Here is a 26,077-nt window from a genome sequence, read left to right as displayed (position 1 = left end):
CAAGAAAGGTTGTATTAATTTTAATTATTGTCTTATTTTTAAGCAGAAGTCAGTCGAGATCGGCAATGACCTCCCAGGCCTCAAGCTGCAAACTCTTCATGTTGGAGGTTTGCCCGGGGAGAGAAACGATGTCATCAAGGGATTTGTTGGCTGCATACAGGTGGGTGGGCGTGCACTTTAAATGTCGCATTTTATTTCTTCTTCAACCTTCTTTCCTGATCGTCTCCCTCATGAATGTGTGCTATCCATTAGGGTGTGCGTATGGGTGAGACATCCAACAACGTGGCCAATGTGAACATGGCTCAGGGCCTGAAGATCCGTGTGGAAAACGGCTGTGATCTGGCTGACCCGTGCGACTCCAACATCTGCCCAGAGAATAGCCAGTGCATTGACGACTGGAGCACACACACCTGTGCTTGCGACCCAGGTAAGATGCACAAGCAAAAAAACATACATAAGTTGGTTGAGAAAGCTCAATACGTTGCCTATTAAGAAAGTGTGTGAACGTAAACATCTGTATTTCACGCCTTTAGGCTTGAATTCAGTTCTTGTTTGTCTGTCTTTCCTGCAGGCTACTTTGGGAAACAGTGCGTGGACGCTTGTAAGCTCAACCCCTGTGAGCACGTTTCCACGTGCGTCCGCAAACCAAGCTCCTCCCACGGCTACACCTGCGAATGTGGACAAAATTACTTCGGCCAGTACTGTGAAAACAAGTAAGGTTTTTTTTTCTGAGAGCAAGCAGGGAGAAGGGTTTTCTTGCACACCACATGTACAACTTGTATAACGCCACTGGAGCAATGCAGTGATATTTGAATGGTAGCTTTGAAGATAGGCTCCAGGTCAGATACTTCCATTGGCTCTGGTGAATTGAGATGGTAATAAAATGTTAATAACATGGAATCAATTTGCTAGCAGACTGAAAGCAGACCTGTGTGCGAGACACAATATCCAGATGTTATAAACAAACCAGACTAAACATGGATATTGCCTCCGACAAAGCTCATTAATCCTCTTTGGTTCACCGAGGTTTCTTTCTCATTCTGTATTGTTGCCGGTCCTTCAGGGGAGTTTTATTAGTCAGTAATCTGAGCCTGACAGTGTGTGTATGGGTGCCTGAGAGTGAGAGAGGGACAGATCAGCCATTTATTTGGGAATTAGTCGAGCAGTGGTGTAAGCATTTCTGCAAAGTAGCCAGCCCCGATCGAGAATCACTCATTTCCCTGTGAACCCTGTCCCCTATGACACGCATCACTTCCTGTCTTAAGCAGGATGTGGGATTCCCCCTGAATGCTTGACTGCTCCTCCACAGGTGTTTAGTCTTTGCTTCCCTCATCCTGCCGCTCTTCCTCCGTCAGATCGCATTGCACCAGCAGTGATCGCATCTCGAGGAAGAAAAAGAAAGTCTGTGTGTGTCTGAGTGACTGGCTTAAAAGTGTAGAGGAAGTTTACTGTAGATTTGTTTATTTGGTGATAAACTGAGGAGATAATCGACGGTTTGTCTGATTGTAGGCGCTGATACCGAGTCAGCAGCATGTCACAACCAGATCACGCAGTGCATGGCTTTTTAGAAAAGCTCCTTTCAGCCACACCCTGGTCACAGGGGTCACCATAGCAGGTAGATTTACATGTTTGATTTGGAAGCGTTTTAAAGCAGATGCTCTTCCTGATGCAACCCCAAAGAGGATTTGTGTCTTTAACTGGAATCAGACTGGTACCAGATCTCGACCAGGCAAAACCCAGTACAGGAAGGTCTGGAGCTGGCTCTCTGTTTAAAAAGTCTCTGATCCTATGAGTATTCTCCAGTAGCTTGGATGGAGCCGGGGAGGAGACTCTGTCAGTCCTACTACCACTGAAGGTGTGGTTGCCGAGGGTGCCCTCTGGTCAAGCCCCGCCCCTCACCCTTTGAGTAATGTTACAATAATACACAGGTTTTCGCCTTTAGTGTTTCACAAGGGTTAAAAAGGTAATGTCCACAATTTAGACTTTTTGACTCCAGTATATTTTATTAAAGTTTAGCCGGAGCAAAGCAAAAGTCAAATCAAATAACAATAATCACATAATCAAATCACTTGAATTATACTTATCAAGTTAACCTGCTATGAGCTAATGCTGATCTTGAGAGAAAAGAGGTTGAGGAGAGAAGGGCACGCCTTGGCCACGACACCCTTATCTCTGTTCCGTGTAATTGTACTTTGCAGTTTGCGTTTGATTTTGACATCTACTGTTGTCTTTAATGGCAGAGTGGAAGAGAAATGTCACGAGGGCTGGTGGGGCAGTCCCATGTGTGGACCGTGTAACTGTGACACAAGCAGAGGATTTCATAAAAACTGCAACAAGACCACCGGGGAGTGCCGCTGCAAGGTAAATACGTACATAATAAGAGAGATTTTACAAATATTACGGTGTTTCTTCTTGAAGGAGGTTTTTAGTTCATATTAGCAGCAAATTCATGTAATATTCAAAGTCTCCTCCCTGCTCAGTGATGTGTGTCTTCTCTCCCAAACCTCCTGCAGGATAATCACTATCGTCCAGAGGGAGAGGACGCTTGTTACCCCTGCGACTGTTTCCCTATAGGCTCTGAGTCTCGAACCTGCGACCCCATCACTGGGCAGTGTCCCTGCAAGGGAGGAGTTATCGGTCGTCAGTGCAACCAGTGCGATAATCCCTTCGCAGAAGTCACTCCCACTGGATGCGAAGGTATGTGAAAGAAATATTTGAGAAGGTAGAAATATCATTGATTAATTAGCCTTTATAAAAGAGTACACTTCAACTTCTGTGAATAAGGATTAAAAATTAATAAATCAGGATGCAATATAGATAGACATTTATTGAGTCCCATAGAAGCCCATGAATAATTAACTGTGTATGAAAAGGGACACCATGAAGGTCAGATCAGAATAACTAAAGGGGACAGTAATAAAAGGTCATTTCAAAAGTCGGGTGCATTCTAACTCTAGCTGTTCTCGGTTCACAAACTGGGTCCGGCTCCTTCAACAAAGCGTCAAAAAGAGACAAATGGTGTCGCTCACATCTGCTGGTGCTGCAGTCGAGCTAACTTTGCATCTTTGTCACCACCCAGTCATGCAGAAGAGGCAAGTCTGGCTCAGTGGCTAACTTGGCACCGGGACTGCACACACACAATACAGTAGAGATGAACAGAAGACAAAGCCCCCGAACAGAAAATGAATGTCAGTGTGCTTACTGTTTGACCTAATAGGAAGCCTTTTGGAGGCTGAGAACGTGCTTGGACTTTTAAAGGACATGAAACCCTAATCCATGGTCTGAGTATTGTTGTTTAGCCAAAATGTTGGAGTGGATTTAGTGCGTTTTTTCAGATTCATAAGACTCTAAGATGTAGCTGCCTTTAATAGACCTCATGCCACAATATCTGTTCTGGACTAAACACAGCTTCACAGTTAATTTGGTTTAAAAAAAAAAAGACCTTCAACCACTCCTTATTTTAATTATTCTTATTGTATTTAATGGAGAAGCTTGGAGTAAGTACACTGGCTAAGTTATGTATCATAGCTTGTGCAAGCTTGCAGGTCCAAATCTGGTTTGTCCTGGCTGTCAAATACGCTGACATGAATTATGTCTTGCAGCTTGTGCAACAGCTCTGCAGGATTAATTTGGTTGAATTTCTGTGTGTTTTTCCGTCTGGCTGTTTTATAAGGTGGTTAAAACGGATCAGCCGGGTCGGACGTTTGCCTTTTAAAGCGATGCTTTTTTGTTTTGTTTTTTAGCTGATTGAACCTCAGTTTGGCATTTGTCTTTAGCAGGCCCAGTTTAAGCATCATACCACGTGCAATATAAAAAGTAATTACTGTGTTTTAAGACTGTTCTTAAGCCTTACCCTCCTGTCCACAGTGGTGTATGAGGGCTGCCCAAAGGCCTTTGATTCTGGCATCTGGTGGCCCAAGACAAAATTTGGACGCCCTGCTGCTATGAAATGTCCCGAAGGATCTTTTGGTGAGTACTTTTAACTGCACACTGTCTTTCACTCTCCAAGGCTTAACAACACAGCAATAAAGCACCCTGATTGGTTCATGAGTCCAGAGGAGCTTTTTAACCAGCCAATCATGTAGAGGTTTGTGTGTAAAGGTACGTGAGGTACATTAAGAGCTGACGGCGATACCATTCCTCTTGCTCACTGTGCGTATGAGAAAGGTGAGCTCAAGAGTCGAGGTCAGTGACCTGTCCCAGTAAAACGTTGCCTCTTTCCTGGTTACTCCCTTGGTAACTGCAGTCACCATGGTGCCCTTTTTGTTGTCTCCCAGCACTCAATAGGGAATTTATTTGTGAGCATTGCTCAGTGCCCTCCTTTAGCTCCAAGTGGCAGGCATTTCTCCCTTTACAACAGTGAGACTTTCCCAAACACCACCTGACTGTAAAAACTTGGTGTAGTTTTACATTTAAGCACTGAGACTGGAACGAATGGTCTTACATTCATCAGGTATTTAAGTGCTGCAAATCTTCAGAACAGTTCTGATCACGATCTGATTGGAGTTTTTTGCTGTGCCTTTTTAAAAAATGTGTATCTTTACTATACTACTAGTAGTACTTAATACTACTTACTAGCCCAGTCAAATCTTTCTTAACTAACAAAATCAAAAAATAACTAAGAAATAAATTTCTGAAAAATTGCTGTTCAAAAATGAATGGTATAATTAGTTGTGATCATTAATGTGTTTTAAATTATTTAAAATATATAAAGTGTGACATTTTAAATGTATATGTTCTGTATAATTTTCCCTTTGCGTTGCTATGTTTGTTTTACCCATTTTTTTTTTTTTTAAATTTCATTTATTCTTCATATAAGTGAGGAGGCTGTTATTCAAAGTCTATTCAAAGTCTACTGCATTTCATTGCCCTGTACCTGTGCATGTGCAATGACAATAAAGTTGAATTCTATTCTATTCTATTCTATTGGGAAGTCAGTTTGTCCCTGTTATCTGACTGGTTACCATACAAAATAGTTGCCTCCAGCTAATCTATTAAAAGATACAAACAAATTAAAATTAGAAACAAATATTGAATAATTAAATACAAAATGAAAAAAGCAAGACAGGACTGTATAATTATATAACTATATAGTTTTTTATGTAGCATTTTATACATTCAATAATGTCTATGATTTTTTAATATTACCTTTGATGCATTTAATGGCATATACATTTATTCATGTAATTGTGTTTATTTTGTTTTGGTTTTATAATGTTGTCAGTTTCGTTCCTCCGTACAAACAGATAACATGCAGTTCATATCTAATTTCATGTGAAAGAAAAGTATTTTAAGATAATAAAACTGTTTGAGGCAACAATAAAAAGTTGTTAAGTAGTTAAGATATGAAATACGTTATTTAAAAAACATACATGGACAAACACGTAATAAAACCGAAATCTCTAAAGTATGCGAGAAAATATGTGATCATAGTAGAACAGTCAAATGTTCTGACATGATTGCACTTACACTTTTTGCCCCTTTTTGCAAATTTGTACCTCAATGCAAAATCTCTAATTGTGTAACTGCACAAATGCATAATTTTAATGCTATAGAACAGAATTTCCTCACAGTGTTTTCTTCTCTCTTCATGTGTTGGTAACAGTTGTGAGGAAATTGATTTCCATGTCCTCTGTTTTTTTATGTTATTTGTTCTTTTCCAGGCACTGCCATCCGCCACTGTAGTGATGAGAAGGGCTGGCTGGCACCTGAGCTCTTCAACTGCACCACCGTCGCCTTCACACATCTGAAAAAACTGGTGAATAAAAGACAGAAATAAGCATGAAAGCAGACAGGGGCTTTTATTAGACTGAACCCGAGGAGCTTTTCCCTACCTTGACCTGCCCGTTCTCCCTCTCTTTACATCCTCCACTCTCTTTTTCTAGAATGACGATCTCCACCGCAACAGTTCAAGGATGGACAGCGAACGCTCCAAGACCATTGTGCGTTTGCTTCAAAGTGCCACCAATAACACGTCACATTACTACGGCAATGACGTGAAGATGGCCGCCCAGCTTCTGAATTATGTTCTGCAGTACGAAAGCCGCCAGGCCGGGTTTGATCTCACCGCCATGAAGGATGCAGAGTTTAATGAGGTAGCCTTATGCACTTAATTATTATAAAAAATATATATGATGTGAGCACTGGGAACACTGGTGGCATGCTGCCCTCCACTGGTTGATGCTCACTGGGTGAACAACTTTACCCATTACTGCTTTTATTTGAATATATAAATTCCTTTTTCAATCGTAGCTTGGCAATTTGTGTTTTTTCCAGAACTTGGTGCGAGCAGGCAGCGCCATACTGGATCCCAACACCAAGGACCACTGGGACCAAATCCAAAGGACAGAGAGCGGGACCGCACATTTGCTCCGAAACTTTGAGGACTACGCGAGCACGCTGGCACAGAATGTCCGGAAAACCTACCTGAAGCCCTTCACCATCGTCACTGAAAACATGAGTGAGTCTCCAAACTGTAATTGAATTGTGCTTCAGCTGCGGGAAAAAAACGATAACACAAGTCTTTACTGTGTCTCCTGTTTATTTCAGTTCTAACTGTGGACTACTTGGATGTGTCGAATCCAGAGAGGGCAACATTTCCTCGCTTCCAGGAAATCCAGGAGGCCTACCCCAAAGAGCTCGGGTCTTCTGTCCGCTTCCCACAGTTTAATATCGGTACTCAGGGAAACAAAGGTGGGAACGATGCCTCAATCAGACCTCGATTAAATTTTTTTCTGCTTTTAAAGCTTCATCTTCTTTCTTTCTGACATCAGCAGAGCCCACTCCTGCCCCTCCAGCTCAGACAGAAGCTGTCCTAGAGGAGGAGCACACAGTTTCAGATAGGAAACGCCGCCATCTCGAGCCACCTGCCCCTCTGCCTGTTGCTGTGGTGATAGTGTACAAGTCGCTGGGAAAGCTCCTTCCTGAAAGATACGACGCAGACCGCAGGAGTCTGAGGTAAACTATGGCTGACCTCTGTGAAAGCCATCTACTGCTATTGTGCTTGACTTCTTGCTCAGAATGAACAAGTGGTGAACACCAGAAGGTGCAGAGAAAACTTTATGCGAATGTTAGTGTACAATGTGTATTTCCAGAGTCCCCAACCGTCCGGTGATCAACACAGCCATCGTGAGCGCCACGATCCACAGCGAAGGTCAGCCTCTTCCTACCGTCCTGGACCCCCCGGTCATCTTGGAGTACACCCTGCTGGAGACAGAGGAGCGAACCAAACCCGTCTGCGTGTTCTGGGACCACTCAGTCGGGTGAGTTAAATTTGAAATACATTGTAGTTAAATGAATTGTTTTCACATGGCTTTAAGAGTATACATTACTGGTCTCACCTGTGCTTGTGTTCGTTGGCGTGTTTAGGAGCGGAGGCACAGGCGGCTGGTCCTCTAAAGGCTGCGAGGTGCTCAACAGGAACAACACCCACATTAGCTGTCAGTGTAACCACATGACCAGTTTTGCTGTGTTGATGGACATTTCCAAAAGAGAGGTAGAGCTTAAAACTTCTCTCATTTCAGTTTCGTTTTAAAACACCTAGTGGTTGTTACTGATCACCAACTCGCTGTCTTGGAACTGCTCTCCACAGCACGGCGATGTCCTGCCTCTGAAGATCGTCACGTACACCACAGTCTCCGTGTCCCTGTTTCTCCTCCTGATCACCTTCATCCTGCTGTGCCTGTTGCGCAGGCTCCGTACCAACCTCCACGCCATCCACAGGAACCTGGTGGCAGCGCTCTTCTTCTCCGAGCTTGTCTTCCTCCTGGGCATCAACCAGACTGACAATGTGGTAAGTGCATTTTTTTTTTTCCTGCAAAGTGTTTTTTATCTTGCACGGTTATTCCCAGCCGTCTTTGTCAGATGTCCTGTAGCTCTGTCATGTGAGCTTCCTATGTCATATGAATATTTCTTCATCAACAATAATCTTTCTCCTAATTGAAGCGAATTATGACAATGATTCGATTCTAGTTTGCTTCAGTTTCTTAGAGGTGGACATTTTAGCTAGCAGTGTTTATTAAATATTTGGATAATTAGTTATAATTATCATTTACTTTTGGCTTACCATTGAAAAGTTATTGACTAGCAGCAGTTTTTCAAATTCTTCATTCATTACTAAGCGGTGAGTTGAACTATATAAATGTCACAGTGTATGCATCCCCGTTTGTTTGTTGTTATTAAGGTAAAAAGCTGTTATGGGCTAGCTCTGCTTAAGAATTTTGGTAAAAAATGACCTCTGCCACAGAATTCTTGCTGAAGTTGACCTGGATTTTGCAGGAATCCATGACTTTAACTAAAACAGTTGAGAATTTAAATATATAATTACTGCTTTTAAAAAAAAAAAGGTAAATTAATGTGTGCCGTATTCTCAGATTCATGTTTTCCTCTTCAGACATATTTGATTAATTCAAGAAATACAAAGATATTAACGTGCCAGAATTAAATCTGTCCTGTATTTAGCATTATTTGCGCAGCTGTTCCATTTAACTGCAGTGTGTAATGGTGTGTGGCTCCATAGTGTAGGCTGGTTTAGTTCCAGCTGTAGATTCAAATCCCCTACGAGGTTGTGTCATGAACGGGATCCAGTGTAACACACCTGAACATGTGGATTGTTTGCTGTAGTGACACCTTTTGTCAAGATAGCAGCTTAAATGAGCATATATTTAATGTGAAATAATCTCAAAATACCATTGCTATATAAATTAACAAAGATTCCTCTATATTCCTAAGATCCCAATCTGCTTTGATGATGGGCTTTTTCTCCTTTCCTGCAGAGCGTCATCTGCACTGTTACCCACATCTGGAAATCTTTGATCAGCAGCAAACCTTTGCGATTAAGATTTAATACGTATTTGAAAATGTCTCTGTGTAGTGTTTTACAGCGTGCTGGACTGCAGGTTCTAGCTTGTGAATGATGCACTGTCAGATTAGAACTGATCTTTTCACTCAGGAGTGTGGCTGCTCCTCTCTACAGCCCATCACAGCAGCTGCACGATCAGTTACAAAGCCAACGAACCATGCGTGTAATTTCTTTACAGATTCCCTTCATACGTGCAGGATTTGGCAGACAGCATCCCCAAATACACAGCTGCAATTTAACAACTTAAAAGAATAAACTGCACACCTTTGTAGGGAATACTTCAGTATTCCCTACAAAGGTGGGTTGGTTGACACACAGTAGGAATATTTCTAGGATTAGACTCTTGACACTGTGAATCTGGCTCATTTCTCTTTTATTTAGTGAATTAGATCAGTATATAATAAGAAACTACTGGTGGAGAAATTACACCATGATTAAATTCTGATCGTTACCATGTAAAGCAAGATAGAGTACATATGTACATGGTCTAAAAACCAGACCATGAAGTCATATGCTACAAACATGAGTGGTGTGGGGCATCTGAGATGCGGGATAAAGAGCTTTCTCTCTGGTGTTTACTTCATCAGAGCTTACATGAAGCTTACCATATTTGTTTTTCCTTCAGGCAGCCCTCTAATGCTGGGTTGACAAGAGCAGTACAAGACTTAATGGGCCAAGACCTACCTGAGAGTCTTTCTTTATCTGACAGATTATGCGTTGTGATTGTCGACTAATGACTGTAATAGTCAGGAATGTGCTATTTACCAAACTGCTTTTCCAATATAACCTCGTGTAAGTTCATGTTAGTGAGCTGCCATTCCTGGATAAATCTTATGTGAGGATGTAGTCTACCTTAATTGAGTTAAAAGCCTTTGTTAGTCACTGATATGGCTAGTAACTACTCTCAGTTCCATATACATACAGTAAAGGATCAAAAGGTATCGGATATCTTTGAAGTCTGTTGACATACACATACACAAACCTCTGTGGGCCAGTAGTGGAGACGTGCTGTGACTGGTACCTGTCTCTAAAAGCTGGCCTCAGGGTGGTAAGTCCTGGCAAGGGTTTTCCCAAAACAGCTTTAGTTTTTACTTGATAAAAAATCTCAAATGTCTGTGGTACAGACAACACCATTAATCTCTTAATTGACAAGTAGAAGAAATCAGGTTTAAAAAGGGAGCTATAAGGATACATTTAAAGGTGTACTTTTTTGCCCTTTAGCCAAGAGTTAGAGAAGATCATTGCCTTACTTATCTCTGTGTGCTGGTTTGTGATCCTAGCGCCGCCTATAAGTAGCAGCTCAAAAGGACAACTAGCACCTCAAAGCTTAACCCTTGTAAGTACAACATGTTAAAGGTTAATGAGTCAGCTTTACGTAGTCTGGTTAAACCAGATGTTTTAACCCAAGGCATCGGGAGACGCACTGTCAGTCCTGTAACTCCATGGAGGGTTGTAACTACCACCCCCAGCTGTCAAACAGATATACATGTGCTTCTGAATAGTACTTGCAGTGGTAATGAATCGGGGATGAAAGCGAAGCCTGTTCAAGAGGAAGTGGTTTGTGCTTTATTTACGACTATCTCACACCTCATCATTCACATGACAGAAGATGTCAAATCAGCCCCGTATTTCAAGGTTAGGTCCCATAAATGAATCCTACAACGAGTGATTCAGCAGCCCCTTCACATTTCGATAAACCTGCTATAAATCTAAAAGAAAAGGATATCTGCAGATGTCAAAATAAACACATGCACACATATGTACTGCTGAGCTTACAGTTGGATTTGACTGACAGAACCGGCTTGAGTATCGGTATTCATCATTAACTGCCCTTTTCTCAACTGTGGCTACCCTAAAGTACAAATGTGCACATGCACCACAGCGAAAGAGAAGCAAGTAAGTTTACAGGCGCCAGAGGAGTTGTGGGAGTTTTGTCTTTGGGTCTGTACAAATGTTCTGACTCACCATGTTTTGACTGGGATGAGGTGGTAAAAGCACATGCTGCTTTATATTTATGGAGTATTGTTTTGTGGAGTGGAAGCCAAGTCTGCAAGGAGATGCTTAAAAGAGAAAGTTTAATCTCTTTGGGGTTTTTGGGTTTTTTTGCATCTCTTTGGCTACGTTCACACTGCAGGTGTTAATGCTCAATTCCGATTTTTTGATCAAATCCGATTTTTGTGTCTGCTTGTTCACACTACAAATAAAATGCGACAGCAAACGCGCTCTAGTGTGAACGCTCAAAGCGGCCCGCATGCGCAAAAGAAGACGTCACACACAACACGCTCTGTACACCCAGAGCAAACCATATTGTTTGACTGATGGGCCTTAATATAAAGACTTCGGACTTTAGAATTAAACTAATCAGATTATACAGTACATAAAATATACGTGAAAGTAAAATGCTCACGTTTCCCCAACGTTGTCTTCCCAACAGTTTCACTAACATCTACACTTAGGCTACGTTCACACTGCAGGCGAAAGCGCATCAAATCCGATTTTTTTGACCCTATGCGACCCATATCCGATCATGCTATGACAGTGTGAACGGCGCAAATCCGATATTTTCAAATCCGATCTGGGTCACTTTCGTATGTGGTACTGAATCCGATACATATCCGATGTTTTAGAAAGCGACTGCTGTTTGAACGGTCAAGTCGCATTAAATCCGCCTTTTACGTCACCGACACAAGACTGAAGCCAATTATCAGCGCCAGAGAAGACATCGCGAACGCTTCCTGGCCATCCAGTGTAGATGTTAGTGAAACTGTTGGGAAGACAATGTGAACATTTTATTTGTACTGTATAATCTGCAGATTCTGACAGAAATCTGCAGCTATCATTTGAAGCACCGCTCCTCTCTTAAACAGCAATAAGGATCATTATTAGGTTATTTACATTATTATGTAAATAACAAAATAACTTAAAGCAAAAATTGGGAAACGAAGTCCGAAGTCTGCATATTAAGGGCCATCAGTCAAACAATACTGTTGCTCTGGGTCTAAACAGAGCGCGTTGTGTGTGACATCTTTTGCGCATGCGGGCCGCTTTGAGCGTTCACACTAGAGCGCGTTTGCTGTCGCATTTTATTTGTAGTGTGAACGAGCAGACAAAAAAATCGGATTTGATCAAAAAATCGGAATTGAGCATTAAGACCTGCAGTGTGAACGTAGCCTTATTGGCCAGGAAGCGTTCGCGATGTCTTCTCCAGAACTGATAATTGGCGTCTGTCTTGTGTCAGTGACATAAAAGACGGATTTAATGCGACATGACCGTTCAAACAGCAGTCGCTTTCTAAAACATCGGATATGTATCGGAATCAGTACCACATACGAAAGTGACCCAGATCGGATTTGAAAATATCGAATTTGTGCCGTTCACACTGTCATACCATGATCGGATATGGGTCGCATAGGGTCCAAAAAATCGGATTTGATGCGCTTTCGCCTGCAGTGTGAACGTAGCCTTTGATTTGCTAAGCGCTTGCTAGTGTGCGTGCAAAGTTTAGGTGTGTGTGTAGGTAAACGTGCATCAGAGCAGTGGAATGCTGTCGGTGTGTGCCCAGGGCCATCTCCAGGGATGATTTATAACGCTGTCAAAGTAGTTTCTCCTTCTTCTTCTCTGATCTCCACAGCAATACAAAACATTAGTAAAATACACCGTATCTCAGCATTCACTGACACACACCATTCTTCTACTGTAGCACCAGACAGCACAAAATGGGAGGAGGGGAGATACAGGAATGTGGGGACAGTTTGAATCATTGCCGTGTTACGAAAAGACGTTGTGACATAAAAACGTTTACTGTCAGTTCACGAATTTATCGCTTTTTTTGACAAATTGAATAGTTTATTGACAAGGCTTTCAAGATTTTAAAAAATATTCAAAAATTGGATGGTTTATTTCCCGGTTGTCTGCTTGAATATCCAAAGATGAACAAACAGAAAATTGTCTTATTTTGAAAGGCTGGATGATTCGTGCACTGATATATAGATTTAATGGTACTGCAGAACCAAAGTGGCCGATACTGTTCTGTACCTAAAAGTCTGGCACTCTCTTCTTTTCTCCCGTCCTACAAACTCGCAGTTTGTGTGCACCGTGATCGCCATCCTCCTCCATTACTTCTACATGTGCACCTTTGCCTGGATGTTCGTGGAGGGGCTGCATATCTACCGCATGCTGACCGAGCTGCGGAACATCAACTACGGTCACATGAGGTTCTACTACGCCATGGGCTGGGGCATACCGGCTATCATCACTGGTGAGTTACACTCACACATGTTCGCCAGGACAAGCAACAGTGCGATAGGAGATGGCAGATTGTCGGGAGACTCGTGTCATGACTCGTCTTTTCTGAAAAGGCTATGATCCCTGTGGGAAGATCGCTGAATGAGACAGCAGGAGAAACAATGAAAAGGAAATGGTTGTTACTTAGATGCTCACATTGTGTCAAAATGAGAAAAAAAGAAGGGCGTAAAAATAATATATATATAATTTAAACAATTTGTGTCATGTTTATATGTTTTCCTTCTGTCTGATTCCTCCTTTTAGGGCTACTCTTGTGTCACTTTTATAAAATTTGTTAAACACTTACCAGATGCTGTGTGATATAGTGATTTCGTCAGCACTGGATGCTTGGATTATGTTTTTGGAAGAGGCAAATAGATATATAAAATATATACGGAGGTCCAAATGTGACAAAATTAGTGAGCGATTATGATGTGTAACTGAAAAAAAGAATCCAAAATATTTTAATAATATAAAGTCAGACTGATTTGATCAAAATGTTATTTCTCCACTGTGTTTTCATTGTGTTTGTGTGTAGGTTTGGCAGTTGGCCTCGATCCTCAGGGTTATGGAAACCCAGATTTTTGTTGGCTTTCTGTCCATGACACACTCATCTGGAGCTTTGCAGGGCCCATCTTTGTAGTCGTGCTGGTATGTCCAATATCTCTTTTAACCCTTTAAGACTGGTGACGGGGATGCCCCGTTTTGCGTAACTATTTTTAAATCCCAGTAGAACTGCAACCACGTAAGCTAGCGCAATAATTTTTTTTGCATATCAAACCGGAGGAGTTGTACTTACATCTTGTACCATCAGTTTGTCCTAGGTCACGGTTTCCTTCCACATCCATTCCAGAAACACGCTTTGCCGATCCGATCAGTTGTTTGTAACACTTCCTATGTTGGAATAGACGTCAGCACGAACTATTGCATGTCCGCCATTACCTGCCCGAAACCGGAAGTGACATAATTTTCATGGAGAATGTAGTTGTTTTTTTCCTTCAGAACCTTATAAGGCTATATTGGTGTTTTTTAAAAGTCATGTTTGACTTTGTGCTTTCCTGTATCGTTTCTGGGATGCTTAGAACTCAAATTGCACTGCTGGAAATAGTTTATTTTGATGCATATGCTGTGTTTTTGCAAATTTGCATTATAATATTTATTTTTGTGTTTTCCTGTAGTATATAAAAATTGGTGTATCTCAAAAATAAAACTATGAAGACACTCAAAATAAGTTTCCTGTGGCTAGAAACTATTTCGTACAACTTTTTTGTATTTACAGTTTTGAGGGATAAACCTCTTAAATTTCTCTAACTAGAAATATATGTAATAACAACAAAAACGATTTTCAATTTTTTGTAGTTTATTGCACTTTTTTGCAATTTATGTAGTTACTATGGACTCAATGCATACATATCATTAAAATAATAAAAGACGCTAATTATGTCTCAATCAGCAGTTGAGTAAAAAGAGCTTTTCATAGATTTATTTATTTATATTCATATTAGTTCAAATTCTCCATATTTTCCTTCCCCTTACAGGTGAACATAGTGATCTTTGTTCTCGCTGCCAAGGCTTCCTGTGGTCGGAGACAGAAGGCTGTAGAGAAGTCAGGAGCTATGTAGGTTCCCACATCACATTAGCCATTTCACATACATCAAAGGATCCAGTTGCTACCTTGAGTTTGTCTTTTTATACCATTATTAAAACTTTTATGTTTCCCAACGCAGTCCTGCCCTACGTATGGCCTTCCTCCTTCTGGTGCTCATCAGTGCCACCTGGCTGCTCGGTCTAATGGCAGTCAACAGCAATGTAATGACTTTCCATTACCTGTTTGCTGTCTTCAGCTGCTTGCAGGTATCTGCTAACCCCACACTGAGCTCTGGATGCACAGATAATCCACACACACTTTTGAAAACAATTCACATTTGATTATTTACTCTCCTCAGCAATACATACATACGTTCTCCTGCTTTTTTTCAGGGAGTCTTCATTTTCTTGTTCCATGTGGTCTTCAACAAAGAGGTGAGGAAAAACCTCAAGAACATCTTCAAAGGAAAGAAGAGCATACAAGACGAGTCCAGCACCACAAGGGGCTCTTTGCTAACAGTAAGTGAACAAACATTTACTTTATATACATGCATATAGTAGGGATGGGAATCGAGAACCAGTTCTTGTGGAAAACCGGTTAGCAGTTGGCATGCCTGCCTACTGATCGCACTCATCAGTTGCACTCACACTACAATCAGCTGATTTCAGTTCAAGTATCAGAGGAGGAAAAAAGCGACTCAGTATAGAGCAGGAGTGTCCAACTCCAGGCTTCAAGGGCCGGTGTCCTACAGGTTTTAGATCTCACCCTGGGTCAACACACCTGAATCAAATTATTAGTTCATTACCAGGCCTCTGGTAATGTGGACATTTATTTTATTTTTGTTGCACTAAAGGACGAGATAAATGGTAAAGTGGAAAACTGCATCCAGGACAGAAACAACTGCATAATGCTGCTAACACAACTTCGGTTCTTTATAAGCATCTGCCGTCAGCATGCTGATGCTAAGCTAGCCAAGAACTTAGAGCGAAAGCTGAGTGAATCGCAACCCCAACAGCCAGACCCTTAACTTCAACAGGCAACAACGAGATGAGCAGTCAGGCTGCTCCCTTTCTACCTGTTCACGTTTCTAAAGCAGTGTCACTATGGAGATCGCTCTTTTGTGCTGGTTTACATCTTGGCTTTGTGCAGTCAGCTTTTTATTAGAGATGTGTGTCCTCATAAGAGATTTGTGTTGGTTTTTTTAAGTAATGGCTCCAACAAAGAGGGGAAGTACCTCAACAAACATTCAAACCACAGCATGCAATCCATTTGAATGAATGTAATTTCTTTATTGCTCCTTAGCAATGGTGGTTTCTCTCAAAATGGCGCCAATGAGAATCGATAAGTGATATCAATAATGGAATCGCTGAATTCTTCTCAATCCCCATCCCTATACATATATATCGATACATTTAAATATGTATCTTTAAGATTTCATCAAGTTATTCAACATTGTTTCTTATTTCTTTATATGCTCTTTTGTTTAATTTGGTTTTCGGTCACATAGCTCTTGTTTAAAATATAACCTTTGTTATATTCCTCCATCTTCAGCGCTCTCTCAACTGCAACAACATGTACACAGAGGACGGCGCAGTGTACCGTTCAGGCATTGGCGAGTCTACCGTCTCACTGGACAGGTCAGCCAAGAGCCGCAGTAGCTACCTGGCTTACACACTCAGGTACAACACGCTGACTGACTGCATGGCTTTTTGCACTCTGCTGTGTGATGAGCGTGTCTTGGTATTCCTTTCAGATTTCTTTCTTTGGTGCCCTTTTTGCATGTCTGAGATGCAGAAGTCTCACACTGACTAACACACCTTACTGCATCACACACACACGCGCGCTGCATAAGTATACACACGCCCTGTCCACCCTTATTCTCCAAAGGTATCTTGTTTCTTACACCACATGCATTCTGCCACATATTGGCACCTTCTGCATGAAAATTTTACTGACATTTGCCAATGCATGGCCTGTTTGCAAAAAACTAAATGCACACAAATAGACATATATTCCTCCATATTACTGTGTTATTAAATTAGATGATTAGATTCTACTATTGCTTATGTGAAATTTGATGTGGTACAAGTAAATGCAAAATGCAGTTTTCAAATGATGAGTGGATTTATTAAGGGAAATAAGCCAAACCTAATAAAAGAAATCATGATTCAAAATCTGCCTTTTGTATTTACTCAATTTATCTTTGTCTGATATTAAAATTTCTTTGATCTAAAACATAAGCATGACAAATATACAAAAAATTAGACATAAATCTTTTTTCACACCACTGTAGGTGCTGCCAAAATGTGTAAAGCTTTCTTTTCTATTGTACTTCACGTTAGTTTTAAGCACAGAGGAGACAGAGTCCATGTGCTTTAGAGTTTATGTATAAGGAGCCCATTCTCACTCCTGAGATGTAATATACTGGGGATTTGTTGATTTCCATGAGAACGCAAAAGCCGACTTTCCGCGTTCCTATGCTACCCGCCGGATTGTGGATGAAATCCAGTAGAACGACGATCCCGTGGTAATAGACGTTCCAGCCATGTATTCCAGCCCTAACCCTAACCTTATCCCTAACCTTAACCACCACTTTAATGACGTTAGATAGTGTTTTACAAAACGATTTACAGTGGGGCAAAAAAGTATTTAGTCAGCCACCGATTGTGCAAGTTCCCCCACTTAAAATGATGACAGAGGTCAGTAATTTGCACCAGAGGTACACTTCAACTGTGAGAGACAGAATGTGAAAGAAAAATCCATGAATCCACATGGTAGGATTTGTAAAGAATTTATTCGTAAATTAGGGTGGAAAATAAGTATTTGGTCACCTCAAACAAGGAAAATCTCTGGCTCTCACAGACCTGTAACGTCTTCTGTAAGAAGCTTTTCTGTCCCCCACTCGTTACCTGTATGAATGGCACCTGTTTGAACTCATCATCTGTATAAAAGACACCTGTCCACAGCCTCAAACAGTCAGACTCTAAACTCCGCCATGGCCAAGACCAAAGAGCTCTCGAAGGACACCAGGAAAAGTATTGTAGACCTGCACCAGACTGGAAAGAGTGAATCTACAATAGGCAAGCAGCTTGGTGTGAAAAAATCAACTGTGGGAGCAATCATCAGAAAATGGAAGACATACAAGACCACTGATAACCTCCCTCGATCTGGGGCTCCACGCAAGATCTCATCCCGTGGGGTCAAAATGAGCATGAGAACGGTGAGCAAAGATCCCAGAACCACACGGGGGGACCTGGTGAATGACCTGCAGAGAGCTGGGACCAAAGTAACAAAGGTCACCATCAGTAACACACTACAACGGCAGGGAATCAAATCCCGCAGTGCCAGACGTGTTCCGCTGCCTAAGCCAGTGCATGTCCAGGCCCGTCTGAAGTTTGCCAGAGAGCACATGGATGATACAGCAGAGGATTGGGAGAATGTCATGTGGTCAGATGAAACCAAAGTAGAACTTTTTGGTATAAACTCAACTCGTCGTGTTTGGAGGAAGAAGAATACTGAGTTGCATCCCAAGAACACCATACCTACTGTGAAGCATGGGGGTGGAAACATCATGCTATGGGGCTGTTTTTCTGCCAAGGGGACAGGACGACTGATCCGTGTTAAGGACAGAATGAATGGGGCCATGTATCGTGAGATTTTGAGCCAAAACCTCCTTCCATCAGTGAGAACTTTGAAGATGAAACGAGGCTGGGTCTTCCAACATGACAATGATCCAAAACACACCGCCCGGGCAACAAAGGAGTGGCTCCGTAAGAAGCATTTGAAAGTCCTGGAGTGGCCCAGCCAGTCTCCAGACCTCAACCCCATAGAAAATCTGTGGCGGGAGTTGAAAGTCCGTGTTGCTCGGCGACAGCCCCAAAACATCACTGCTTTCGAGAAGATCTGCATGGAGGAATGGGCCAAAATACCAGCTACTGTGTGTGCAAACCTGGTAAAGACCTATAGTAAACGTTTGACCTCTGTTATTGCCAACAAAGGTTATGTTACAAAGCATTGAGTTGTATTTTTGTTATTGACCAAATACTTATTTTCCACCCTAATTTACGAATAAATTCTTTACAAATCCTACCATGTGGATTCATGGATTTTTTTTTTCACATTCTGTCTCTCACAGTTGAAGTGCACCTCTGGTGCAAATTACTGACCTCTGTCATCATTTTAGGTGGGGGAACTTGCACAATCGGTGGCTGACTAAATACTTTTTTGCCCCACTGTAAGTAAAACGTACATGTGTGGATTCATTCCAAACGGTTCTCATGTTTCATCAATCTCATAATATGGGGACGTGTTCGGTGCCCAGAAGCGTAATATACTGAAGATTTGTCACCTGGCGCTTTGGGAGTGAGAACATGTTGGTATAAGATGATAAGACTGAATGAAATTTAATCTCAAAATTTAACCGTCACGGTGTTCTTGCCAACTCCATTAGTTTTACATATGTTGCTAAAGTAACACCGGTTTAGCTAGTAAAATTTTAGCTTGGTATTTCTAAATACATGCGTTATTGCAATGTTCTGCAGTTGAAATTTGCTGGAAATTATTGTACTTCAAACTGAACTTACTAAAGACATAACATTAATACATCACAATAATAATTATATAGCTTTGTGGTCCAAGCTAGCTACAGACTACTAGCATGTTTGATCTTGAGCAGTACAGCTAAATCAGAAAGCTAAGTTTGACTGTGTGACAGGTGTGTTCTTGATATATCTATAAAGGTTGACATTGAAAGATGAATCTGCGCCAAAATATAGATGTTTGTCATCTTAAGCTAATCTCCCCTCTTCTACAAGCTGTATCTGTTCAGTGTTCACTGACATGCTTTCATTACAGTAGGCTTGTGTTTCATATACCTGGTGTTTTTAAGCGCTTTACAGTATCACACTTTCGTCTGACTGTACGCCTAGCCCGTAAAGCTGTCATCTGGGTAATAAGAGCTGACTCTAGGGTCAATAAGAGTAGTAACGCTGTGGGGGAAGAAATGTGGCGAGCTGTCTGTAGGTGAGGCGTAGAAAGAAGCAGATAAGAGAGCAAAAAGTGGGGAAACTATAAAGAGACGAAGAGGAGAAAAATAATGGAGAGATGTGGAAAGAAAAAAGCAGAAACGAAGGGGGGATGGAATTATACCTGTTGAGGTAGGAATGCAATGTAGACGTGCATACCTCTTCCCTGGAGCTGTTGGCACGTCTTCAGCTGCTTCCAGAAGCTTCTCTTAGATCAGCCATCAGACAGGTCAGAGTCTCTAGTAGCAGTTTTTGCCCTCCAGCCAAGTTCTCATTCCAACCTGGAATAAACGGCTTCAGACAGAGAGGACGGGAGAGGAGAGAAAAACGTAACCCATTTGTCATTTTGATCCATTAAATGATTACTAAACATGCTAAAATTCTGAATTCTTGCAATAATTATACCACGACCGGTAACTGATGAAGAGAGGGTAAACCTGTATTCGATTTTTTTCAGTATTAATGATCAAGCTGGGACTTTCTGACATTAGACAAACAGCAGCACACACAAACTAAATGTCATATTCGCTTTGTCTGTGTCAAGGCAATCAACAGTACCAGATGTTTTGTAATGAGAGATGTCTGCTGCATCAGCTGTTAAACATCAGTTGTGTAAAACCACAAGTTGGGGCTTGAATTAACTTCCAGCAATGATGTACTTCCCCTCTGTGTCTCCTCTAAATCTACACCTCTGTTCATCTGCTCCTGTTTCTCTCTTGCCTGCCTATGCCGTCCTTGGTTTTTCTAGGGAGGAGTCTGGTCAGAAGCCCAGTGGCTCTTCAGGAACAGCTAAAGGCCACACGGACCTGGATGGACCTCTGTTCCATAGAAATGGCACCAAAGGAGATGGTAAGCTTTTTATATTGAATTGCATTTCCAATGTTTCATTTCCAGGTCTGTTTTACTGATGTACTGTATTTGTTCACTGGTCTGTTTCGCCATCATTTCTTCAATTAGACTCTGACTCAGACAGCGAGCTTTCAGTAGATGAACACAGCTCCTCCTATGCCTCCTCCCACTCCTCCGACAGCGAGGATAATGATATTGATGTCAAGCCAAAGTGGAACAACGAGAGGCCTCTTCACAGCACTCCAAAAGGTAAATGCACAAGTCTCTTAAAGTTACAGCGTGTAAAATTCTCCCCACTACAGATTGCAGAAGATTCAGTTGATTGCAGATTACTGTCAGCTGAGTTCTGTTACATCGGCAATAAATTGGGAAATAAAAATTAGATGTGGTTAATTATATATTTTGCAGTAATACGTTTTTACCCCTTGTCACCTTAAAACCATCTGTAGTGTACAAAGTAACTGTGTAGGCTGTCAGTTAGTCTATTGTTTACCTCAGCTGTCAATGCAGGGTGAAAAGTGTCCACATTTATTTTCTCTGAGCAAGACTGTAAAACTTTTTGAAAGGAGTCTGATATAAATCAGTGAAGTTCACTTTTGTCCAACGACAGTGATACTGAGGTGAGTTTTTGAGGATTTTTGAGCAACTTTTCTGTTGGTAAGTGATGCTGTTAGCCTCTGTTAGCTCCTCTTAGCCTCTGTTAGCTCCTCTTAGCCTCTGTTAGCTGCTGTTAGCTGGCACTTGTGAAACTCTCTTTGAAGTACATGTAACTTGGACACAAATAAGCTTGCGTATTTTATGACATTTTGTGAGAACTAGTTTGCTTTCACTTTAATAATTTAATAATTTATGAGCATTCTTCATTGTTATAGGAGGGCAAACCCAAAAGTAAGGGCTCCTATTATTTTAGAAATACAAACAACAGCTTATTTTCCATAATATTTACATCATTTTAAATTTTAAAGGCTTGTTTATTTTTCTACATAATGGCTATTTCGGTCTATAAATTTTTGTAGACTCTGTGACAGTTATACAATGCCCATGTCATACCCGCTAGCCGCCGCCACAGAATCGCCTTCCGGACAAATGTTCTTTCAACTTTGGGAACAGGTCGTACTCACTGGGTGCGAAGTCTGGACTGTAGGGTGGGTGGGTGATGAAGTTCCAACCAAAGTTTTGCAGGAGATGTTACAGTTTGAGCAAACCGTCACGCGGTGTTGTGGAGAATGCTTACGCACAGTGCGCATCTGTGTTTTGGGACCAAAAGGTGGTATTGTTGGTTTACTTCCTGCCTGTTGGGACCACAATACATGCTGACAGGTACTGGGAAAATCTGAGAAGGGCATTTCAGAACCAGAGAAGATGAATGCTGAGCAAGGGCGTAAGTATTCTCCACAACACCACGCGTCCACACGTTGCTCAAACTGTCGCTCTCCTGCAAAACTTTGGTTGGAACTTCATCACCCACCCCACCCTACAAGGGTATGACTGTCGCAGCGTTTACAAAAATGCATCGACCGAAACAGCGATTATTTATAGAAATAAATAAGTCTTCAAGCTTTAAAATTAGGTAAATATTATGGAAAATAAATGGTTGTTTGTATTTCTAAAATAATAGGAGACCTTACTTTTGGGATTGCCCTCGTAGAATTGTTTTTTTCTGTTAAATTATCAAAAAATGATCGACTGTGCCTTTAAGATATCATCTTTTTGCTCTAATGAACACTTTTTCTTCATATGATGTTGAATTAAATTGAAGTTTTCTCTTCCCTTCTCAGCAGGGCAATCAACATCTAATCACGTGAAGCCTTACTGGCCAACAGATGCCATTACAGCCAGTGACAGCGAGGACCCCGGTGGGACAGAGAGGCTGAGGGTGGAGACCAAGGTGAACGTGGAGCTGCACCCAGAGAACAAGCTCAACCACGTTGGTGAAAGAGAGAGGGAGGCTCTGCAGGAGAGAGAGAGACAGACTCCTACCAGTATGAAAGACTCAGCGCCTGCCAGTCAGCCTAACAGCAACCACCAGCCAGAGCAGAGAAAAGGTGAGGGGAGAAGTGTTTAGAGCCGATCTGAATCGACTTTATGTCACGCCTGCTCACACAAATCACTCGTCTCACTCAGGCATCTTGAAGAATAAGATCAGCTACCCTCCTCCGCTGACCGACAAGAACATGAAGAATCGTCTGAGGGAGAAGCTGAGCGACTACAACTCGCCCACCATCACCTCCCCTCCCCCCAACAACAACAACACCACCTCCCCAGCCCCTCCCTCCGTCAACATCATGACCCCGTCGTCCCGGACGCCTTCGTTGGAAGCCAACGAAGGAAGCCGACTCGGCAACCACGAGAGCGGCTCCCCCATCAAACCGCCTGTCGCCCCACGACCTCAGATTCCTCCAGGGGGTATCTACCGGGAGACAAATGGCGGAGTTGCCATGCACTTGAAGTCTGGGACGGTCAACGGAGGCAATGAGTCAGACTCAGAGTAAGAAAAGAATACTGCTTGTTTTTAGCACTAATGGCAACAGTAGTGACTAATACATGCAGTTCCAGGGGAAACTGCAGTGTGATTTCTGGAAGTTGCTGCAGACTCCCCGTGACTGTAGACGCTTGCAAGTTTTACAGAACTGCCGAGGTGCTGCCATGACAGTTTTACACAAACGAGTGTGGCCCTATTGTGACTGACATTTTAAATGTGGAGCACTTTGTCTAACCCCCTAGAAATTGATGTTGAGCAGTTTTCTACAGTGCACCCTTACGCCTCAAGTATGTGAAACTGAGAGGTCTCACTAACGGTGCCGCTCAGTACACCTGAGCGTGTGTCCAACAAATAAAAGATTCGAAATCAGTTTAACAGTGTTCGTAGAAGTTTAAAAACCTTGCAAGCAAGCACTATTTACAGTTAAATGAGCAACAATCAAGCTGATCACAGTGCCAACTAATGCAATATTGCATGCATCATAAAGGCTTTGTTGTTGCGAGTAAGTTGAGAAAACTGATGGCACCCTTATGTCCAGTATAACTGGGATAAAGCTATCCTGGTTTTTAAACTGTAAATGTGTTAACAATCCTCTTAATGACTATATTCCTTTAACTCGAGCATGAAATACTGCGACCATCCTGATTAAATGCTGCATGAGGACCCTCCCGCATCCCTGCACTCATTTTACCTTGCATGTTCCCCTCTTTTCTTTCTCTTTGCATCCCCCTCCCTCTCCTCTCCCTCCTGTCCTTTTGTTCCCCTCTGTTAACAGTGGCAGTAACGAGACTTCGATCTGACCTGTTAGGCAAACCCAGACCAGCCTGCCTTTATGAGAGGAGGAGCTAAACAACCTGCCAGGTCGGGGCTGAGGGGACCAAGAGTCGAGGAACATGAAAGGAAAAGTTGCAAGATGGAGAGGTGTTAAAGGATGGATGAAGAGAAGCCTGATCCTGTCAGCATCGCCGCTCCCGTCATGTTTCCTTTCTCGGGCGAGCAGTATTAATTGCAGACGTTAGGACTGCCTTAGATGAGAAAATAAGCAGAGATGTGAGCGATAACAAAGGGAACGCTGTGCTGGACTGTGTAAAGACACGGTTGAGCCACGTGTGCCAAAACCACTAATGGAAATCATTAGGAAGAGTCGGAAGATGAAGAATGACACCCAGAATGCATTGTGGGCCCTAACATGAAGCTCTTCTCTAGTGTTGGCGAGGAGCACATCAATATGTTCTGTTTCTTTAGGTGAAGTTAGCAAAGTGTCAGATGTAATAATCACTGTTCACGAACCTCTAAAGGCTGGTACCGTCACAGTTGTAATCCAAAATGATTTCAAAGACTGCAGGTCCCTCAGATGTCTGACACAGTTCATGCTGGGCAGAGCTATGAAACACAAAGTGCTCTTCTTTTTTGTTTTAATTAAAGAAAGGCTTCCACAGCCTCTCGGTGCAGTGTATTTAGAGTGTAAGTAACATGTAGATAATTTTAAAAAGTGAAGAAGAAATGATCTATTTTCTATGTCAGTTTTAGCAAGAAAGCAGTAGTGAAAAAAAAGAACAAATCACATCGTACGCCGGTCTAACAGTCAGAGAACAACAAATATGCGCCGCGTGCCTTCATGCTGCATCGAGGCCTTACAAGCTCACACAATACTGTAAAAGGCTACAGTGGACTTCCACTCTACGGCGGTGCATTCACAGGCTGCTGCTGTTGTGTTTGAGTGCATGCACACACGCAAGAGTACGGTGTAAATGAACTTTAATTATGTGGAATGAAGAGGAATTCCTCCTCTGCTGAAAACTCAGCTTTGCAGTTGGAGCACTGTGAACCTGAAGCCTTGTTTTCCAGTGTTTGTCGAGCCTGTTTATCCAATGCAAGACACACTCCTGGTTACCAAAGTCATGAGATCTGGTGAATAAGCAGATTAGAGTTGGCCGTCAGCTCGGTTTAACTCCGTTTTAGTGCAGAATCTTTAAAATAAAATAAAAAAAAGCCATTTGTTGATCTTTCGTAGTGTAAAAGTAAGAAACAGACTAAGCGGGTCTGTTCAGAAATTGCGTAATTGATGCTGCCTTTTAATCGCTAAGTTTTCAAATGTGGGTTAAAACTCAAAATGACAGCAGCTCTGAAGCATTATGCAGCTAGTAAAAGGTCATTTTACAATGTACAGTCGCTAAATGCCTTTGTACCTTACATCCTGTACACGCCCAGTGTTTTGCCCTTATGTAATCAATGCTGTTGATAAGATGTGTGTTTTTGTATAATCTGAGACACTGGAAATGTTTTGTAACATAATGTATATTTATTTTTTATGGTTTTGAGACACTGGAAAGAAACAAAAAAAGATTGTATGACTGTAAAATTAAAAAGCAATGACATGATGAATTTTTAAATTGCGTTGTCTTAGCGTGTCTGTTTGACGGAAGGGAGCATGGCTGGTTCAAACATGTGCACCAGTCAAGCAAATGTGGTAACATCAACGTTTAGCGGTTTAACAAATGATGAGTAACACAAACTGGAAGTTACTCATTTCATAGTTCTACACTTAGGTTTAAGGTCTGAGCTCCCAGTTTTACGCACATTTGTATGACATGATATATTCTTGCTGGCCACTTTATTAGTTCCACCATGCTAGTACCAGGTTGGGCTCCCTTTCACTTACAGATTCATCATTCCTCAGAGGTTTTAGTCTATATTAACATGACAGCGTCACACAGTTTCTGCAGATTTCTTGGCTACACATCCATGATGCCACCACATCCCAAAGGTGTTCTATTGGGTTGAAAACTGATGACTGTGGAGGCCAACAAAGTACAGTGTGTTCATCGTTGTGCTCAAGAAACCAGTTTGACATGATTTCAGCTTTGCGGCATGGTGCCTTATCCTGCTGGAAGCAGGATGGACTACAGAGAGCTAAAGAGCCCAAGGAATGCCAGAAAATGTCCCCCACACCATTACGCCACGATTACTAGCCTAAACTGTTGATGCAA

At 41.9% G+C, this 26,077-nt stretch overlaps 1 protein-coding gene across 9 annotated transcripts in view; it reads left to right on the top strand.

Moving 5' to 3' along the window:
• Positions 1–25,480, top strand: part of celsr1a (cadherin EGF LAG seven-pass G-type receptor 1a) — a 97,494-nt gene extending 72,014 nt beyond the window's left edge. For 2 of the 9 annotated variants that reach the window (XM_082510784.1, XM_082510788.1), the window contains 25 exons: positions 47–160; positions 253–427; positions 572–713; positions 2,241–2,361; positions 2,514–2,697; positions 3,868–3,969; positions 5,664–5,758; positions 5,886–6,095; positions 6,277–6,460; positions 6,550–6,693; positions 6,774–6,957; positions 7,095–7,262; positions 7,369–7,495; positions 7,592–7,792; positions 12,944–13,118; positions 13,683–13,795; positions 14,683–14,762; positions 14,872–14,998; positions 15,125–15,250; positions 16,284–16,411; positions 20,505–20,605; positions 20,714–20,854; positions 22,387–22,650; positions 22,730–23,093; positions 23,896–25,480. In XM_082510784.1, the coding sequence (XP_082366910.1) occupies positions 47–160; positions 253–427; positions 572–713; positions 2,241–2,361; positions 2,514–2,697; positions 3,868–3,969; positions 5,664–5,758; positions 5,886–6,095; positions 6,277–6,460; positions 6,550–6,693; positions 6,774–6,957; positions 7,095–7,262; positions 7,369–7,495; positions 7,592–7,792; positions 12,944–13,118; positions 13,683–13,795; positions 14,683–14,762; positions 14,872–14,998; positions 15,125–15,250; positions 16,284–16,411; positions 20,505–20,605; positions 20,714–20,854; positions 22,387–22,650; positions 22,730–23,093; positions 23,896–23,923 (3,798 nt within the window). In that variant the 3' untranslated portion in view covers positions 23,924–25,480. Of the gene's footprint in view, positions 1–46; positions 161–252; positions 428–571; positions 714–2,240; positions 2,362–2,513; positions 2,698–3,867; positions 3,970–5,663; positions 5,759–5,885; positions 6,096–6,276; positions 6,461–6,549; positions 6,694–6,773; positions 6,958–7,094; positions 7,263–7,368; positions 7,496–7,591; positions 7,793–12,943; positions 13,119–13,682; positions 13,796–14,682; positions 14,763–14,871; positions 14,999–15,124; positions 15,251–16,283; positions 16,412–20,504; positions 20,606–20,713; positions 20,855–22,383; positions 22,651–22,729; positions 23,094–23,862 lie in introns of all 9 variants that reach the window. The other 7 variants (XM_082510785.1, XM_082510789.1, XM_082510781.1 and 4 more) reach the window with 5 other exon arrangements.
• The last annotated feature ends 597 nt before the right edge of the window (positions 25,481–26,077 follow it).

This window comes from Aulonocara stuartgranti, assembly GCF_965226115.1.
Source record: "Aulonocara stuartgranti genome assembly, chromosome: 17".
Lineage (NCBI taxonomy): Eukaryota > Metazoa > Chordata > Actinopteri > Cichliformes > Cichlidae > Aulonocara > Aulonocara stuartgranti.
This window is presented reverse-complemented; position numbering and strand designations above follow the sequence as displayed.